This window comes from Scatophagus argus, chromosome 6 (genome assembly GCF_020382885.2).
Source record: "Scatophagus argus isolate fScaArg1 chromosome 6, fScaArg1.pri, whole genome shotgun sequence".
Classification (NCBI taxonomy): domain Eukaryota; kingdom Metazoa; phylum Chordata; class Actinopteri; family Scatophagidae; genus Scatophagus; species Scatophagus argus.
Window position 1 is genome coordinate 9,297,289 of NC_058498.1, and position 20,132 is coordinate 9,317,420.

Sequence of the window (20,132 nt, forward strand, 5' to 3'; positions counted from 1 at the left end):
ATCTGTCACAGTTAAGCAGGGTTTACAACTTGTAGGATAAATAAGAACTTCAATCTTTTGATTTAAGTTGCGGTTGCCTCAAGGTACATCCTGAAATTCTTGTTCGGTGGATACTCCGTTCCTCCTTCAACAAGTCTGTTCCACACTAATGTAGATACCCACTATAGGATAGCGGTGCCTGACTTGTTTTACTGACCTAAAGTTCAGTTGGCTGGGAAAAAGCTTTTGCGGTTGGAGCGATCCTTGTCAACTTAAGGTTAAATCTCTCTCGCTCCGCCTTATCACTCTAAGTTGCAGCCAGCTATGATGAAACGCATGCCAAGGCCTCAAGCTTCTTCAGCTCTGCCAATTGTGTTTCCTCTCTATGCGTCTAAAGCAGGAAAGAGGAAAAGAGAAAATAAGGCAATGTAGCATTCCAGTCATGTGAAACTTCCCATTCCTTTGTGATACCAGCAATGAGAGGTATTCTTTTTCTTTTCTATGACCAAACCTCATTTCTGAAAGCCCTGTAAGAGATTACCTAATGGTGTGATAATCTAGTTCCAGTGATCCACCATCCAGCCCAAATAACTCTAACTATTACTAACATTACCATTGAACTAAACTGATGATGTGTCTTCATTTTTGTGTCTCCTCCAGAGGGTACCCCAATTCGAGGTAAGATGTTTAACCAACACAATGAAAAAGGGGAACAAAGACTTTAACTAACACTAAACCAGATATAATTGCTCATAACTCAACCCAACTGACTTAAAAAGGGGGGGATATCAAGTGGGCTTTTCCTCTTAAAATGATGAACTTTTCTATATCCACTAACATCAATATGTCATCTGTGTTTGGGTTCTGTGTGCTCTGTACACCACACTGTTTGTGAACGTGTTCATACGTGTTTATCACTCCCATCCCCCGTGTTGTCATTTATGTGCAATTCTTCCATCTCTGTGAGTGTTCAGTGTTTGTGCCATCCTGCCATCTCCTTAGCGTCATCGGTGCCAAGAAACCACTGAGTAATTTCAATTGTGTTGCCGGCTGGTTATGATACAAGATTAGGATGGTTGAAAGCCGAGAGAGAAAGAAAGAAGGAACTTGTGAGGGTTATTACGAGGTGGTTTGTGCCTCTGACATTTAAATTGTTTGGACATGGGGTTGGAGGTTGGGGGATTGGTGATGGGAAGTTGGGGGATGGGCAGTGTTGACCTTATTTGTTGATAAGGCCAGGCTATTGAATAGACCATTCTACACAATCCAAGCAAACCCCCTTTTACCTTCTCTGCTTTGATATCCTCCTCATCCCACTGTTTACCACCAGAGCAATAGCCTCATTTTTTATGTTAACGCACCCCTCTCAGCCTCATGAGCTTTTGCTGAAAAATCTTGTGGTAGGTCTGGGAAAAAGACAGCATAAATTGCAATTTATTTAATTCCATCTCTCCATGTTACTCATAAAGGCAACCCTAGGGTGGCCACAATGGCTGCCTTTTCAGAAAAAGCAACATGTATACTATTTTACCATACTAAAACCAGCACTGACAACATCTGAGGATAAACAGGAGGACATCAGGGTGGGAAGGGAATAACAGGGAGGTAAATCAGTATCACTCAGTAATGATGAACATTAGCTTGACTAAATAATTCTTCCTCTCCCATCATATTTTAAATTTTCATGGTTAAGTATCACTTTTAAATATCCACCAGGCTTTTTATTGCGAAAGAATTCTCTCCCAGTTAAGTCAGTGTGATATTGTGTGTCTTTTGTGAAATGCTTTTGTTTCACAGGCTGAGCAGGTAAGTGAATATCTCAGTTTGCCCATATTCATGGAGATGGGATAAATGCTTTCAAAGTTTCACATTTGCAAAGCGTTGATTTGTCTGACAGTAGCGCTCCTACAGTAAAATAAAGGTCCTCCATCCTCAACCATTTTACACATGCCAGACATGAATCTCTCAATAGTAGCATGTTGTCAAACATATTCTTGAACACCTGAGGTTCCAAAACTCAGGCCTTTTACTAGTTTAAAGCGCTCACTCATGACCAACGTTGCCAAACCCAACCCTTCCTGCTCAGCTTTGCTTAAATAAGAGCTCATAAATCATATTGTGGCAACAAAAGCAAGCATGACTTATGAACTCTGCATTTGCATAATGAGATAAGCGGCCTGAAAAAAGCCGATTTCCCCCCACCACTTTACCGCATGCCGGCACTGACTCGTCATCTGGAGTGCATGGCACTTGTGTAGAGAGAAAATAAATGTCATTGAATCTGGATAGAAAAGCAAATGTAACTGAGATCAAGGTGTCTGAAAAGGTCACAAATGGTTTGTTTGCATATGTGCACACCAATATAGACTTTCACAAACTGTAAGTGGCCTCCAGGATATCGAGCTTTTGGATAGTGTTTTTCAATAAGATGTTGCTTGTCCGACTGCTGAGTCATTTCACATCACTTCCTATCAAGGTCAGTTTTATTTATGTGGCATTTGCACAGTAACATCACAAGTCACAAATTTGCTTCAAGGGGCTTTACAATCTGTACAGTATAAAACTCACGATTTGTATAAGAAAAAACTCAAGAACTCAAGCACACTCTAAGCACAGATAGAAGAAAGGAAACAAACACACAAAGGGAGAGAGAGACAAGAGTAGAGGCTGAATGTCCTGGAGGACGACGACGATCCAAGACATCTGGAATGAGACACCGTCAACCAAAGGAGAGAGAGTGAGGTCCCAGGAAGGCCAATGGTCAGGCACAGAGAAGCCTGAGTGGAGAGGAGAAAGAGAGAGAACGATATGTAGGCACACAGCTTGGATACTCATGCTTGTGGGACAACAAACAGTGAGTTAGAAAGATGCAATGGTTTTCAGAAAGTTTACAGTATTCTAATTGGGAGGACAAACATAGAAGATGAGTTTGAGGCTCAGTAGATTCATTGAAACTGAGAGTGACCTGCTGGAGCTGATGGTGGTAACAGATACGAGGCCTGAAGTAATAAAGAATTAGACAGAGAAGGAAAAAAACAAATAGGTTTAATTTTTTTCAGGCTTCAACAGAGTTGGACATTAGCGGCGAGGTTATTCAAAAAGAAGAGGGCACGATGTGAGTAAGTCCTCACAGTTTGCTGACTTCTTCCTGCGTCTGAACAGAAGCAATACGAAAAGATCAGACTGGCCAATTTAGAATTTTTTAAGGAATAGGAGACAACCTAAAGTCTGAATCTGACATGGATAGGGAGTCAATGAAAAAATGTGCTTTATATGCTCAAGATTTGTAGTTTAAGTTAAAATTGTAGCCGCAAGCATTCTGAATAATGTGAAGACTTCTTGTGTTATCACAACTAGTTCCAGCAATCAAGTCAAGATGATGCAAAGGGGAGACTGTCGATCTCACAGAAATCCCAACGCGCGTCATGGGAAGCAGTGTCACATGTAAGACACACATTCCCAAAATGTAAAATCTGGTGCTGGCCTAGAGGTAAGCAGTAGGTAGAATGGTATCTGGACTCCCTACCTGCTTCATTTCTGATTTCACAGGAGCGTTACGAGCCACCAGATGGGCACTGACAACAATGGCATCACTCGTGGGGCCCCATGCTGCTGCGATCACAATGTAATGACCTTGAGGTGGTGGCAGTGTGTGCCCAAGTGACAGCCAGGATACAGACAGAAAAGAAAGGAAAGGGAGGCCGGAGGAAAAGGGCAATTGTTAACTTGACTGCCGCGTGTCTGCACTTCTGATCTGTGATTGTAAAAACTAAGGGTTCGCAACTGAAATACTCAGCCTCACTTTCTGCACATTATCACCTGTAAGTCAGAAGAGGTATTTGAATCGATGGTCAACAATACAACAGCGGTTTAGACAGTGAATCTAAATATCTTCTGTAATCGATTAATTACTTAGAGTTGTATCCTGCACATTTACTGTTTACACTGCATTTCATTTAGTTTAATTCATGTAGTGGAGAGGTTATTTTAAGTGTGTGTCTACTTCTATAGTGAGGTGCTAATTTGGGGGTTTAATTGCACAGTAGTAGAGCTTTAGTGAGCAGTGTTGGGATGAGAGGATAGCGAGGAAATGGCAGGAGTGGAGATGAGAAATGATAGACTAATGAGAGACATGAGCTGAAAACGAGAGATAAAATGATGAAAAGAACAGTGTGCCACCGCCAGGCCTGAGTGGGCTGCAGAAGGAGCAAGAGGGAGGGAAAGAAAGAGAGAGAGACTTGGCCAGCCATTTTGTTGATCGCCTAAACAAATCAATCAAGGCCCGCTGGAGCGCACTAATTGAATTACACAAATGGGACTGGGGGTGGTGGGGGGGTGTACACATGGCAAAGCTGCTACAAAGCAGCGACAGGGGTGGGCTCACCACGGCCTCAGGCACTTTCTGAAATTAATCATCCATGCTGGCCCCTCCTTGCTTTTCTTTTATCCCCTCATCTGTCCTTCTGCTTTTCTGTGCTTGTCTGTCTCTTCAACTCTTCCCCCCCCACCCATCTCTGATAGTGTTGTTCTTTCTTTCTTTTTTTCTCTCTGTTGTTCTACTGCATCTCTCATTAATGAGAGACTCTGCCTTTTTTCCTTTTTCTGTATCTCAGTTTCTGAGTTTCTCACACTTTTTCCAACAACTACCTATATTAACTAACTATATCTCTCTATGTATAGGTTTGTCAACATAGACATTCACTTAAAATTTGATAGTTTGTGATATATTTCCTTCCAGTCTACAGCTTAGCATTGGAAACCTCCAGGGACCAGCTTTTGTTTAAATGTAGCGAAACTTCTCAGTTTGTCTTTGCATTGAATAGATAGGTGTATAGCCCCTGCCTTGAAGAGCTAGATCTTAATATACTAAAGATTACAGGCACAATATAATCTGCTCTAAACAGCTTCAGTATAAGAATTCCTGCTTCAGAAACTGAATTGGCCTTCAATTGGCCTGTATTTGTTGAACTCTACCCAGGCAGTCCTCTTTGTTATCACACCCTGGCACCTCAGTGCTCCTCATCAGATCAGCCTGCGGCATGCAGCGCTGTTAACCAGGGCAGCTGTCATGGCTGGGACAAATATCCCACACCCACTGCCCATTACAGCCTTCTTTATGGAATGGATGAAGGTAGTGAACATGCTGCAAGACAGCCAGGACTGGGTAGCAGTGGAGGCTGGAGGTTGTGAGTGTTGGTGGGAAGGAAGGGTCACTTTGACTGAGATGGGGACTAATTGGTCCACATGGAGGTGATGTCATTATTATCAGGGACTTTATTTGCCTGAATTATGGTCAGTGTTTTTTTTTTTTCTTTTTTTTTGGATCTTAATGGTGGAGCATACATCACTGAATGAGACAGACAGAAATAATGACACCAATCTTTTCTCCTCTGACCCAGAAAAATGTGAATTATTGCTCAGCAGGGGCGGTGCCTCCTGAGGTGTACGGGTGGTCAGTGTGGCCTGTAAGCGGACTGAGAGACTGTCCTGGTCATTGTCAGATCTTAGGTTTAGTGCCCACAACATTCATGTGTTGTTTTGAAGTGTCCTTGAACCAGATAAAGTAGCAAGTAAAGTTGTACTTGCCTTACTACTGCAGGCCCCTCTTAATAGTAGATTTACAATGTAAAACATGCAGTATTTTTTGTAAGAAAACTTAATATTTCATAAAGTAGTTACTTGTCGAATGAAAGAATATTTCAAATGATATCTTTTTGCAGTACTGCTGTACCTGCAGAGGTTATATTCGTATTTGCATTAAAGCACATTTTTGTTTTCTTTCTGAAGCAGTCAATAGAGACAGTCAAATGTTGTCAATATCATGTATATTATATATATATATATATTTTTTTAATCAGACCATCTCTTGGAAAGCAGAGCAGTTGACTTACTTCATTTTTTCCTTATGAAACCCACAAAAAAAAGAGGTCTTTGGTCGTTTTTGCATTTGCTGTGATTGTGATAAGACTTCATAGCTGGAGACAGGGAAGACATGTCATTAGGCCCCACGGAGGACTCAGTACGGCCATTTTGTGAGCGACACCAGAAATTGCTGCTTGTCGCTAGGCAAGTCTTTATCAGCGAATGCATATTGAGTGAACAGTCAGGATGCTTTTTATTGTGTTTTTGTAAAAGATAATTTTTGCATTTATTTAATTCCTCATGTTTTGTCTTTTCTTGATAGAAGAAAAAAAATGCCATTGGCCACCCTCTCTCCGTCACTCTCTCTCTGGTGAGCCACAGACTACCAGGGTAGACAGAGTCCAATTATGCAAAACACAGAGTAAAGTGATTTTTTTTGAGAAGACAATAGGAAATGATAGGAAAGAGACCCATGCTGGTGACAAGGGTTTTCAAAGGGTGGAGTTTGTTTTGTAGGCACACATGCATGTGCATAAGGCTGCTGGAGATAGGACATCAAAGATCCTCATAGAGGCCCATTTGGATTTGTATGTTAAAACCCCTTAGAGGGCTGTTATCTTTAAATGTTAGTATTTTCAAGCTTTAAAATGACTGTCTGTTCACCAGAAAAAAAAAATGTCATTCCAATGTATGGCCTCAGAGATCATTAATTACATCATTGGATTGATTTTAAATTTAACTTATTTTGTGTCCAAAAGACAAAGCCGTGGGGTAGAAGACAACAAATGATGAAGGAGATGACAAAAGAGCAGCTCACACGGTGGGACACAACACATGTAACACCAGCGGGATATTGCATCTCCACTATGTGCAAATCTGACGGAGAGGGCAGCATAAAGCATCTCAGAATAGAATGAAGTTGTGATTTCTCTGTTGCGCTCCCTCTCTCTTTTCCCTTCTCTGTTCCTCTCCTTCTCCAGTTTTGGCACTGAGCTTCCTTCATCGACCACTCATTCACACCGACGTAATTTGTAACGTGTACGATTAAATTCTTCAATTTTTGTTGGTATTAACTAATCCAGTTTATGATAACTTGTCCAGATTTTCACAAGAATGATCTCTGTGCTCAAGAGTCAAACATTATTTTCTCTTCTTCAGTTTTAATGCAGAATAATAAGACATAAGTATAAGAAAGAAAATAAGAATCAAGCTATTTGAATCAGGATAAACCTCCATTCCTCTTTCTCTCTCGTTGTTTCTCCACTTTTGTTGTCTCTGTCTCCCATCTTCCTTGCTTCTGTTTGCTGCCTTTGTCTTTCTCGCTTTTTTCCTACCTCACTTGATCGCACTCTCTCTGTGTTCCACTGGTTTTTATGTGCTCTTCACAGCTCCACTGAATAATAGCTAGAATATGTAATGAAGCCAGTATGGGTTTGGAAACAATAGATAACACCACCTAGCACGGAGCCTCCAACAAAGATGGCGAGGAGCAGATGAAACTCCCTCTGTCCCCTCAAAGACTCCTGCATTTCTCTCCTTTCCCTCTCTCTCTCTTGCCAGGAGGTACAATTCACAGCAGCCAACGTTGATTTTAATTGGCTCTCAATTAATTTTGTTTTGGCTCATTATCCGTCACCCACTCACATGTTGGTGGTTTTGATTTGTTGACCTTCAGATGACATTCATTGAATATTATTTTCAGACAAAGACATTTATATTTATTAGAAGCATTGGCCCTTCAGCAACTGGAATGAAAATATATGAAATACACGACATTTTTTCTGATTTAACTTTTTGGTAACAGTCAACAAGAAGGGGACTTCGTCCCACCACAAGCCCTTCAGCATTATTATTTATGAAGCACTGAAAAAATCTGCACCAACTTCACCCTTCCAAAAGATTTTAGAATTTAGCGCAAAGACCAAGGCTGAGGAGCCGCTGGCACAGCTTGTTGGAACGGCCCACCTGGAGTTGAAGTTCATATAGTCCTTGCTTTGTGGTCTCCCTAGTGTTGAAGCGCTACGCTTCTGAGCACATTCCAACCCACCTGCCACCGGGCTGGCATTTGCTGTTCCAAGCGTACATCAAACACATCCAAATCAGATCCCTGCATAAGCGCAGAGAGAAGACTCCACCACCTGCACTCTGCAGGTAGACGTTTTCATTTGGTTCATGAGCTGTGTGCCAGGAACAGTTCCCTCAGGGGGGATGAGGATGATCTGAGCTGTAGAGGGAAATGAAGAGAAGCAGAAAATAGAGTATAGATTGTAGTAGCTTCAGGTCTGTTTTCTTTTTGTTTTTTGTTTGTTTGTTTGTTTTTTTGACAGTAGATATCTTTGTACTGACTCCAAGGTGTAAAATACTCTTAGAGTATTAGGCTGTGGCCAAGGTGGAAGTGTGACTAATCTTGATAATTAAGCAGGATCGATGGTCTCATTTGTGGCACAGCTGAAAAACGTTATTAGACCAATGTTCCAGAATAGTAGCTGTGTACAACATTGTGTTCCCTCCGCTTGCTGCTGTGATGGAGTAGGTTATGGTATATTACAAAGCATCCTGGGCAGCGGCTGGCATACTGATGCTTCCTGGCTAAACGTTAACGAGTGATGGTGCTGTGTTTGTCAGGGAGGCCTGGGCTGCAATCTGTCTGCTGAGCCAGCCAGAAGCCCTAATGATATCATCAGGAAGTGCCATCAACAGCGCTCTAACGAGGAATGATCTGACGCTCATTTCACCTCCCTCCTCCGTCCCCCATGCCCCTTATCCAGTGTTGTATCATTTAGATTGAGTTTATTTGCACATAGAAAATTACAAAAACAGATACAAAACTGTGCGCACGAAAATGTGACAATATGGGTATAAAAGGAGAGGATAAATGTATGAGAATTCAACAGAGCATGTCAAATTTTAATACATTCAAGAGCAGCAGCTTGGCATCATATACTTAAAAATCTCATACCTATATGTTTATAACAGTGGTTCTTAACCTGGGTTCTATCGAACCCTAGGGGTTCGATGAGTCGGTCTCAGGGGTTCGGCGGAGCCTCTGCCGCGGAGGTCAAGACACACCCGACTCATCGTGTCAATTTGTGATGACATGCCCCGCTTGGCCATCACTGGCTGCAGATGATCACATTACATTGCTTGCCAATCAGTGCTGTGGGGAATTTAGCGCGCTCAGTAGAAAAAAACATATGCCTATGTCTTGACTTTGAAAAAAATCATATTTTATTTTTCACTAAAGAAGGGTTCGGTGAATACGCATATGAAACTGGTGGGGTTCGGTACCTCCACAAGGTTAAGAACCACTGGTTTATAAGCTAAAATGTGAGGATTGCTTTAGTGTTTGTAATACAAGCTGTTAAACTGGAGACGAGCTGATCCACTGCTGTTTGCACCGTGCGAATGGTCATTTGGACATGAACTGCTGTAAATGACAGATGATATTTTCCCACGACCCCACTTCCCCGAGCACACACAACCTGTCCCTTGGAGAGTGCTACGCAGAGGACGATTTGTTAATCTGACTGAGTTTACAGGAGCATCTCATCATAGCTCTGCTTTAACTTTGATCACACTTACATCATTGCTTTGTCCACATCACATGTTTTTTAAGAGATCGCATTCCACTACCTTTTTCGACAACAGATCAACCCATAAATTCAGTGTGACTGATTCAGTCCACATTTGTATTTATTTAATTTATCTTCTTTTTATATGTGGGATGGCTGAGGCTGGAGAGGAACCCTGTTTGTCATGGCGTTCTGTATTATCATTGCAGAGAGAAACACTTTTTGACAAAATGGTCCTGAGAAATTCAAGATATCCTCCGTTAAGAAGATTGTCTGACTCCTTCATGTACTGCCACTGACAGATCAACTAATCATTTCTTCCCTGCTTTCTTTCTCTCTTTCTCACTCTCTCCCCCCTCCCTCTTTGTCTTTGTTGGATTTTGTCATTTCCCAGGTGCCTTGCAGATTGAGAACAGCGAGGAGACCGACCAGGGGAAGTACGAGTGCGTGGCGTCTAATGTGGAAGGCGTGCGCTACTCGTCCCCTGCTAACCTTTATGTGCGAGGTAGGGAGAAACCCGGCCCCAGATCCAGGCCAAAAAAATTAAAACATCCACCCATTCTAACTAAAATGTCTGCACAGTGCAGCTCAGTGGCATTACTGTTGAGCTTAACAAATGATAATTGCTTCCATTCTAGCCCAGCTGTATTTGCACAAAATGTATTTTGCAAAATAGCATTACCCGAGTAATATAAATTTTCTAGCATTGATAGTATTGCCTGCCCATAAATGTAATTTCATATGCACTGAAACTTCCAAATGTAAAACTATAATTGACCAACTAATGTTCTTCTCTGTTATGATGTTATGCTCCATTTTGTCTTTGAATGCCCTCCCCTACTCACTCGGAAGGAAATGTGTAGCACAACAAGCCGTATGTCTTTACTTTATCAGTTGTAAGACGCCTTTTATCTGTAACTGTGTGCCCGATAAAATGTCCTCCCCCTCTTCGTCAAAGTTATGGAACCCCCGCCCCCCCCACCTCCAAAAAGAGTCGGGAAGGACTTCTTTTTGATTAGTTTTCCTTTTCAGGTACAGGAGCACAACGGTAAGTCTTGATTTTGATTGAGTGGTGAGGTATCAATGCCCACTAATCAAAATCTCACCCCCATTCGCCGTCTCCAGACTGGGGGGTAAAAAGGATTTCCTTGTGATGAATTAATAGAAAAGTACTGTTATCAGCTGCTCTGTATTACATAAAAAAATGCTCTATCGCATAGGTTATAAATAGTGCACTTCCTCTTCTTTCTCTTCGTGGTGTTCCGGAGCATAAATCTATAGTATTCCCCTGTCTCTGCTTTGGGGTATTATCTTTTAAAAAGCCTTTTACAGTCAGTAGTAATTTTGGCTGGCATGTTCCAGCAAAGTGAAGATATGAAAAACAAACAGTCACAGGGAACGTTGAGTTTCATAGGAAACAGGTAATGAAGACAAAAGCCTAGCCTTTACCACTAATGCTAAATGACAATGAATCCCTGTTGAGGGAGCTTTGATAAATTGAAGCAGATGCATTTTCGACATGCATTATTTATATTGTGCATATTAAATAAAGATGCTTCGGTATCTGCTCAGTTTGTTCCCTCTGCTGTGTACCAAATAACTTTGTTCCCAATAAATAATTCACTACTCTGACATTATAAAATGGGTCAGGGAGCTGCTTTTTCATTATTATTGCTATTATCATATCCTGTGAAGTAGCAGTGTGGGGAAGAAAATTCAACTGTGAGGAGTAGAAGGTAAAAAATGGTTCTTCAAGATTAGTCTCTTCTTGCCAGCATTCATCCTGGAGGCTCATGCTGTCTCCGCTGTGATGCAGTGACACTTAATTTCAAGTAGCTATGCACCTTGTTCGTGTACAGCATGATAGAAATTAAAAGGTGCATGGCAAATTACAGTTAAGAGCTCTACAGGAGTAATTAAATAATAACAATGGGAACATTTTTTTGACATAGCACCAGACTTTTTAGTAGTTCCTTTGGTCACACAGCTATACCCTGATATCATTTCCAACAATTCATGCAATCTCCATGAACACTGGCTCCATCAGCATGCCTTTAAAAGAATACACAAGGGTCATAATTGCTCAGGTACTTCCACACTATGTAACACACTTGTTATGCCTTGATGGTGTCAACCTTTGTCTGTTTTCAGTTAACTTTTGTCAATCAATTCTGATACTTGATGTTGACTATGTTTTGTTCACAAAGCGAAATGCACTCGAGATTAGCAGCTGTGGTAGGGATCCATTTTCAGGACAGCACAAAACAAGATAACAATCCTAGACTGTGTCTGTTGCATACTTTACTAGCGCAAATTGAGACTATTACCCGAGTAGAAACCATGATCACTGTTCAGCTGATTGGCTTCTAACAACATTTACTGTAACTGTCTTAAACTGCAGCTGCTAATTTCAGCCCAAACTGTGTCTTTTTTCTTTTCTATCTCTCATTAGTTTTTCTTTATTTTCTCTTTATTTGGTTTCCTTCTCTAACAAAAGCAAATACGGCCACCACAGGAGCCTGTCCTTGTGGCTATAAGGAGCTTGTGAAATTTTGAATTATGAGTATGGTACGCTTGATTTGACTCCAGTGGCGCCTCACTATTTTTTTTTTCTCTTTCCAAGTGACAGTGTGGCCACTGGGGTGAATCTGATTGTTTTGGTTCAAAGTTTATTTAAGTGGGAGGTGGGGGGGGGGCAGGCAAGTGTACTTTCAAGACGGTGTCACTGATAGCTGGGGCAAGGGAAAAGGAGGAAAAAAGATTAAAGAAAAGGGAAATGTAGCTGCAGCTAAACACCTTGAGGTGGCTTTTTTTACTCTCTCTGTGTTTCCCCTATTTTTCTCTTCTCCTCATGTCATTGTGTTCTGCATCAACCCCTTTACATCCCTCAGAGCTTCGAGAAGGTTGGTGTGTTTTTTCTTTTTTACTTTTTTTAACCCACATTTGAAAAAAAAAAAAAAAAAAAAAATTCAACATGTTGAAAAATTTTAGCTGTATTTGCCTATTACAGAGCTCGATTCATTACTAATTTGAATAAATACTAATCAGTTAATCCAAACTGCTAAATGATTATGAAAGAAATGTTTCTTTATTTCCAAGGGAGAAATGATGAAAGCAAACCCGATTAGCTCGGGTCTTGTTAATTTACTTTTATGTTTGCATTGTGGGGCCTTTTCTCGTTTTGCATCCTTTGGTATTGCTTCTGCACTTAAAGGCTTTCTTGCACGTGTTGTCATGGAAACCCAGCACGTGTAAATAACAACACCTGTTGCATGATGGGAGAATGTAACTGCACTTGCATGCCTGTACAGAATCCCTTTGGCCGTCTTGGTCTTTTTCTTTTTGCATTCCCTGTCTTTTGTTTAATTGTTTCCTTCTCTTTTGTTGGTTTCTCTCCAAGCGTTTTTCCTGATACAGCCCTTTTTGGCTTTCCTTTATTTAGTTCACTTTTGTGTTGTGATTACAGTGTTGTGTTTGTGTGTTTTCCTTTTGTTTCAGTTCTGTTCCTGAACTTACTCTTCTGTTTGAAATATTTGTCTTTTAGTGGTTTATTTGTTTGTGAGATTATGTATTTCTTTTTCAAAGTGATGCTGCTCTGCTTCTTGAGTCTCGGAGTGCAAATGCCGAATGAAATAATAAGTGTGTGTACAGCCAGTGTTCCTGTCATCTTGTTTATGGCGACCCATTACTGACAAAATTAGACTTGATTTGGTCTGATTGGGTTCCATGGTGATTTCAGGCAGCCATTAGGGGCTCCATTTACAGTGTCGTGTGGATCAATAACAATATAATGACTTCGACATCACATTTGCTGTTGCTTAGCGGGTGCCCAAAGATACTTTTATTTTGCGGTAGCTCAATGTGATTGGTTTTGTTGAGTGACTGCTGTTTGTGTTCCCTCGCAGTCACGACACTCAATCAGATTATAATTTATTATTCAAAAGCCTTCCATCCCTCGTACACACACTCATAGAAAAGAATTGATTTTCAGCTTGATGTGACTAAAGTAATGAAGATTCTCAAAGTGGGCTGCAGCGCTACGCAGTTAGTTTTTGAAGCATTCGTACTGTAGGCTTACAACAATAATGAGGAGAAAATGCTAAATGAATTGGAGATATTGCTCACTGCTTTATGTTGCAGTTGGCTTTGTGCCAACTTCCTGTCATCACTTGAAGCATTTTACCCAAATGTTAGCACCAGCATGCACACCAGATTTTCAGCTGAAAAAGGCCTCTCATGTCACCTGCTGCAGTGAGCTTGCCTATAAATTTTATGGCTCCGCTGGTCTTATAAATGCACAAGGTACATATTTTTGGAAAGGAACCACGATTTTTGGCTAGGAGTATTACGCGTGGCTCAACAAGTCTCAGCAGATCAAACATATCATTCATTCATGTAGAAGAGATAACAGACTTCAGTCTCCTCTGAGAGTGGGAGTATGTGTGGCTGTCAGAGTGAGCCGATCTCCAAGGGATTGGACCAATCTCTCTGAAGTAACTGAAAGTCATATTGAAAATGACTGCTGTTCCAACAGAAAACAAATTAGCAATTTTCATGCTTCATCCATAGGAGTACATATGTTTTTCTCTGCTCCAAAATCTGTAAGTCTTCTTACTTGGAGGCCAAAGATATTTGGGCTTAAGGGCATCTTGTGGGCATCTTTACATTTTTGAGAATATTTGCTTGTAAAGAGTATATATGAGCCGCACTAAGCCCCAAAATTATTAGTAAATAAGTAAAATAAATAAATAAATGTTAGCCAGTGTTTCCTTTGAGAAGGTGCTGAATATAGCTGATATATTTTTGGCGCCGGTCTTCTACATTCATGCCATTTCTTTCCATTGCACCAGCCACAAAATTTTTCCTTAAGGCAAGTCATTTGACAAATAGAATCATTCCCTCTGATCTAAAATGTATCCCAGACCCAAATGAGGGTTTCAATTCCAACATCTCAATGTACCAATTGGCTATAAAAATAACTTTGTGTCAGTAATTGTAGCAGTTGAGTCTGTGAAAGCTGCCAGTCCACAATCTGTCATTTCTTAATGATCATTCAATGATTAATGATAACGAAATTCTGACGTCCACATTCAGATTTTAATTGTAAGTCCTAAGAATAACACTGATGCAGAAAGACTGCGCTGAGATGTAAGCATGTGCATGTTTGCCCTCCTACAAAGGTATCTGCCTGATTTTGAATGTGCTTGCATGTCCTGCTATGCATTTGTGTGTAACGTTGGGAAAGAAAGCTAGATTACACCTTATGTTCTCACTCGCCAAAGCAAAATTCTGCCATCTCTATTAGATGTTTGTCTCAAGGAGTCCTGAAGTAAATAACTAACCCCCTCCCGCCACAAAACCTCATGTTGGTGTAAGAAGTCTGTTTAGTTTTCATACAAAACAAAATTATCTATAATTCCAATGCAAATACATGAATACATTCCCTTTGTCAATCGGACTGATAATATTCACTGAAAGGATCAACACAGTGAGAGGACATACTGACAGTATCATTTGGCTGCTTGTCATCTACCTGTAAATCAATAGAAAAAAGTGATACACTCTGAAATCCCCTCAATCCACTGCTTTCTATTATTAGATATCCCTGCCATGATTCCTCTCAGTTTCCTTTAGGTAACAATTTACATTTTGATGAGCCACCAATAGTGACTGTTTAGCATTGGCGCAGCCAAGGTATGTTAATACAAGCCGACCCCTGCAGCTTATATGTAAATGCCGTAGGCCTCACCCAGCAAGTGTGACTAAAGGATCTCCATACTGCGCCTGTGTCCTCAGGCAGCAAGAGGGTGTAATCTCAGCTTCAAGGTGACACTAAAGGCTGCACATTATTTTGGCTTCCCCCTTCATTTTGGGGCAGTAAAAACTGCCTCACCAAAATGGCCGATAATGTCCACCTTCTGACCTCTGTTTTTTGGCACAAATCCCTCCACAACACCGCCCACTATTAGAGTTAGTGCAGTACTCTGGCGTTCTCTCTCGACTGCTTTTCACCTCGTCCACTGTAAGGCTTCTTGTCTTTCTCTCCACATTGGGGCTTGAAACAAGATTATATGTTGTTAGTAGTCCAAACAAAAGGTATATGTTTATTTTATTTTCTCTTAATTCCAAATGGGCCGGCTGGGCTCCTGGTCTCTGTGAATGAGGAGCCTGTCCATGCAATTGGGATTCTTTATTTTGGTTTGTTTCACTGGCACTACATTTTAAAGGTAGGATAGGGTAGGTGCCATCCATACACACACACTCACACAGCTTTTGAGAGCTAGCCAGACTGTTGGCATTTCATAGTTACACATTCCACTTCAATGTTCACTCCTTTCATATGGTCCTGTATGGCTAATGACAGTGCAGTGACTCTTTTGCATGAGTCTGTCAGTACAGACACACGGTTATTGTTGTTCAGCCACATGTCTACTGGGCTTTAAGATATAGTGTAAAATGCGGTAGTGTGAACTGACCTTGAGCTTTTGATCTTCTGTTGTAACCAAACACAACGTGCATGCTGTTGACAGTCAGACCCCCCCTTCCCCCTCCCCTCCAGCTTTCCATTAACCATGTTTTCCAAATTGTAGTGTGTTCACCTATCCATCGTTATAGAGCACCCCAGTGCCAACTTTTAAGCAGGAAGGTTTTGTGTATTGAATCAGTGATTTGTATATTTCAGATTTTGCTGAGTAGCCACCTGCCAAACGTTACCAACATTTGGCAGGCAGCTGGTATCAGGTGCCACGTTGGCCTGACAGTGTAGTACTCAGAGGTGAACATAGACATCTTCCTGTGGGGAAACCTCATTCACTCAGCCGCTACAGCTCCCGGTCCATTGGCTGACCTGAGCCCCAGGGAGAGAAGTGCACCACCAGACACATTTGTATTGGACATTTTCCCTAAAAAACAGACCCTGTTAATTTGTCCTATTAATTTTTCACCATTCTTTTGGATTGGAGGCAAAATTCAAGCAGAGACAAATCATAGCTGAAAAACATCTAATAGTATTGATGCATACCACTTAAACACAGCTGCACTATAGTACTGTCTATGCTGTTCGGACTTAGTTCTTTTTGTGGATTTGTTCAGTTTCATTTGGTTTCTTTAATTTGATTGTGTGTGTGTGTGTGTGTGTGTGTGTGTGTCTGAAACAATGCTATATTTGGGAATGAACGGCATGCTTGGATGGGCTTGGGTGACATTTTTTGGATTGTATTGGTTCCCTGGTGTCTGCCCAAGTGGATGAGGGCGCACCTGTATATGTCACTCATGCCATAGTCATACCCATGCATGTCCGTGTGAGGAATGGGCTGCCCTTTCACCTTTGTTGTTTCATTAGGCATTTTTTGACAAATTAGAATGTAGATGTATTTTCTGTCCCAACATGAGGAGCTTTTTTTTGCCTATTTTCCAGTTCAACATGTTTTTTAGAATATCCTCACATAGACGTCCTAACTTTCCAATAATATCTGTCATGATGAGGGAAAGCATGATATCTCAAACAAAAGGCCCTATGTCCCACTGTTTAATTTTTTTTATAGTAAGGTCAGGGCAGAGCAGGTCGGTAGTCTTTGATATACTTTACAGCAGATTCTCTTTGTAAATAAAAAAAAAAAACAGCCATGTTTTCTTCTCATAAGTGCACTTTATTTAGATTGTAATCTATAATAATTTGGCATTTTTGTAAGGTTAGAGTACTCTTTGAGTCTGCTATCATTCTTTTTTTTTTTCTTGGTACATTTTACACCAAATCAGTGTCTGATTTTTGTGTACCACAAGAGAACATTTCCTCAAAGGTCAGTGATAATTTTTTTGCCCTTAAGGTCAGGTCATGTCTTGCACAGTGTGATAACATAATTGACATTGGCAGTGAATTGCAGGACCGAGAGGATGCATGCAGGGCAGTACAGAGGAGAACAAATCAAAAGCCTGACATTGGCTGCAGAAGCTCTGCAACAATGTTTGAGTCATTCTCTAGCTGTAGTTGGCTGTCCATGTTTCATAAATCAGTAACAGAATGCTGTTACTATTACTAAATATGACGAGGCTGTTAAAAACCAGTAACAGTAGTGAACAAAGTGCTAGCTTGTTTTTTTTTTACCAACATTCTTGGCCCCTACAGATTATGTGTATGTGATTGTTATGGTGCTCAGGTCAGTTAATGTCAGTTCTCAGGTGAACGTTCCCTCAGTGTGTGTAGGTGGTTTTTGTGCCCTTAAGAAGTCAAACTGTCCCATGCAACGATCATATGAATCCCATTTGGATCGACACGGTGCACTTTGGAATGCTACCTATCCTTGATGTCCCTTTCAGTCTTCCCACCCTGAATCCCCCCCCCCCCCCCCCCCCCAGTCCCCACCCCAACACACACCTCACACTGCCCACTGCAAGACTTCTGAAGTTATATTTGCATTGAGGTGCATTGTTTAAGGAAGTGAGGAGGGGAGGTGTAGTTAATTCTTGATTTTAAGCCCCAGTGTGTGAGACCTCCAAACCCACTTTGAGCCATGGTCTTTCTTTTTTTTTTCTTTTGTGTTTTCTTTTGTTTTATTGTTTTATTTATTTTATTTAGAACCACAGTCTCCTTATTCTATCCCCCACTTATGCCCTCCTCCTCCTCCTCCTCCTTCCCTTTCTTCGAGAACCCTAACCCCCCCCCTTCCATCCATCCCCTTTGCGTACTGTACAGTATGTCTGCGTGGTCATCCGTCACTGTCTGTCTGCCTGTCTTCCTCTGTCTGTCTTCTTGTCTGCTGTCTTGCTGCTTGAGTCTGTTTTGTTCTGCCTCGTGTGTTGTCTCTCGTCCCTGTCTTTCCCTGTCTTGTCTATCTGTCTGTTTCTTAAGTCAGCTCTTCCATTTGGTTAATCATTTTTTATTTATTTTTTTTTTTTTTACTTCTACATCTGCACCATTTCGCTTCTCTCTCTCTTTTTGACCTTCTTTGCATCCCAGCAAACATTTTGACATTAAATAAGTGTACATGCTTTGGTTTGTACCAATAGAGTGACATGAGAAAGTTAAAGACCCCCATAGTGTCCCGTACAGTTGTCTATATCTTTTTGGTTATGTTGTTGAAGTTTCTTTGTTCCAAATAAGTCAAAACTGTCGTAGAATTTAAATTTTATCACAAGAGGGTTTTCCCGCCCGTTAGACATTCAACCAAATATCAACAGGCATTTGTCTGACTCGCCTTAGGCAGTCAAAACATATAAATTCTCACTTAAGATTTATATAGGCAAGGAAACCCCTGCATCGTATAACACTTTGTCCTTATTTCGTGTTGAACTTGGTCACCTCTTGCATGACAATAGATTTGTCGAGTGGTTGCTGGGATGCCTCTCATGAATAGTGTTTTTTGCTAACTCATACTCTTTCACTCTTTAACTCTTGCATACTGTACACACGCACATCATGCCTATACCAACGCAAAATATATATACATCTAGATATATATATATATAAATAGACATAAACACATTAAAGTACACAGTACCTTTCGTGTCCTTCCTCTGCGTCTCAGAGTCATTATCAACCTCCTTCCACTCAAATCCTATCCATGAGTTTTGAGCTCCTCCTTGTCTCCCTCTCTTAGCCACCATTATGCCCTTATTCATCTTTCCTTCTCTTCCACTCTCCCTCTATCTCTTGTTCTTGTTCTCTGGATTTCTACTCCCTGTTGATCCAGTTCTGTTCTTGACTCCAACACTCTGTGAAAGTAGATTCTCTTGCCACAACAACAAGAGTTATTTTTCTATGTACTTCTAGGCACACACCTTGTTCCTCAATACTTATTTTGTGTTAACTGGGACTGCGATGTGACAATGTGCCACCATCACATTTTGTCACATTTGCTGGAGAAAAACAAAGTTTACACTGCATTGAAGCGGGTTACCCCCACTTCACCCTCCTCCAAACCTTCCCCTCTTTTTCTTCCTCTGTCATTCTTTGCTCCTCTGTTCCCTTTCTCTCTATCCTCTCCTCAGATGCTTTACCCTCTACCTTGTATTTCTTCTTTCCTCTCCAATCGTCTTTTGTCTGGGCATGCTAGCGATCCTTCAGTTATATTCCTCTATGCATTTTATCTCAATTTTTATATCTGATTTTGTTATCATTTACTCCTTAGTTTACCTCGGTCTATTTATGCATGCTGTCTGTGAAACTGATAGCTGCATCTATCAATGGAACCGTGTCAGATCTTAATAAGGCTTTGTCCAGTGGATCTACCCTAAACCACAAAAATCTGATTAAAGTTTCTCATCTTTTAAGCTATCTAGGTAGAGGAGACAGGTGTCAAGTGCAAACTCACGTTAGAGTGTGTTTAGAGGCCATGTAGAGATGGTCAGTAGCTCAGTAACCCTACACTTCCTGTGACGTGGGAGAAGCCTGTAATGGCAGACTTCCTGTCTGGCATGAGTGCCTGAGAGGACAGGAAGTTCCAGGTTGCCATGTTGGCCTTATGTGATAGCATTATCACATGGCCTTTGCTATACACCTTCATACTTGGTGATCAGGTTATGTCGTAGCTGAATATATATGTACATGTCAGCAGTTCAGTTCCGAAGATGAGAAACTCGTAATAGATTTTTGTGTCTTTAATTGTGCTGTGATGGGTCAAATATTGGTCAATGGAACCTTGTTGCTATGAATCGTTGCTTTATTGTTAATCTACATTGTTGTTGAAGCAGTTCTGTTAGTTTAGTTCCTTCTCATTATTT

General features: G+C 41.0%; 1 protein-coding gene across 14 annotated transcripts in view; it reads left to right on the forward strand.

Moving 5' to 3' along the window:
* Positions 1-20,132, forward strand: part of ptprsa (protein tyrosine phosphatase receptor type Sa) — a 224,716-nt gene that overhangs the window by 140,163 nt on the left and 64,421 nt on the right. For 8 of the 14 annotated variants that reach the window (XM_046391868.1, XM_046391867.1, XM_046391873.1 and 5 more), the window contains 2 exons: positions 9,808-9,918; positions 12,305-12,316. In XM_046391868.1, the coding sequence (XP_046247824.1) occupies positions 9,808-9,918; positions 12,305-12,316 (123 nt within the window). The remainder of the gene's footprint in view (positions 1-9,807; positions 9,919-12,304; positions 12,317-20,132) is intronic. The other 6 variants (XM_046391870.1, XM_046391872.1, XM_046391878.1 and 3 more) reach the window with 1 other exon arrangement.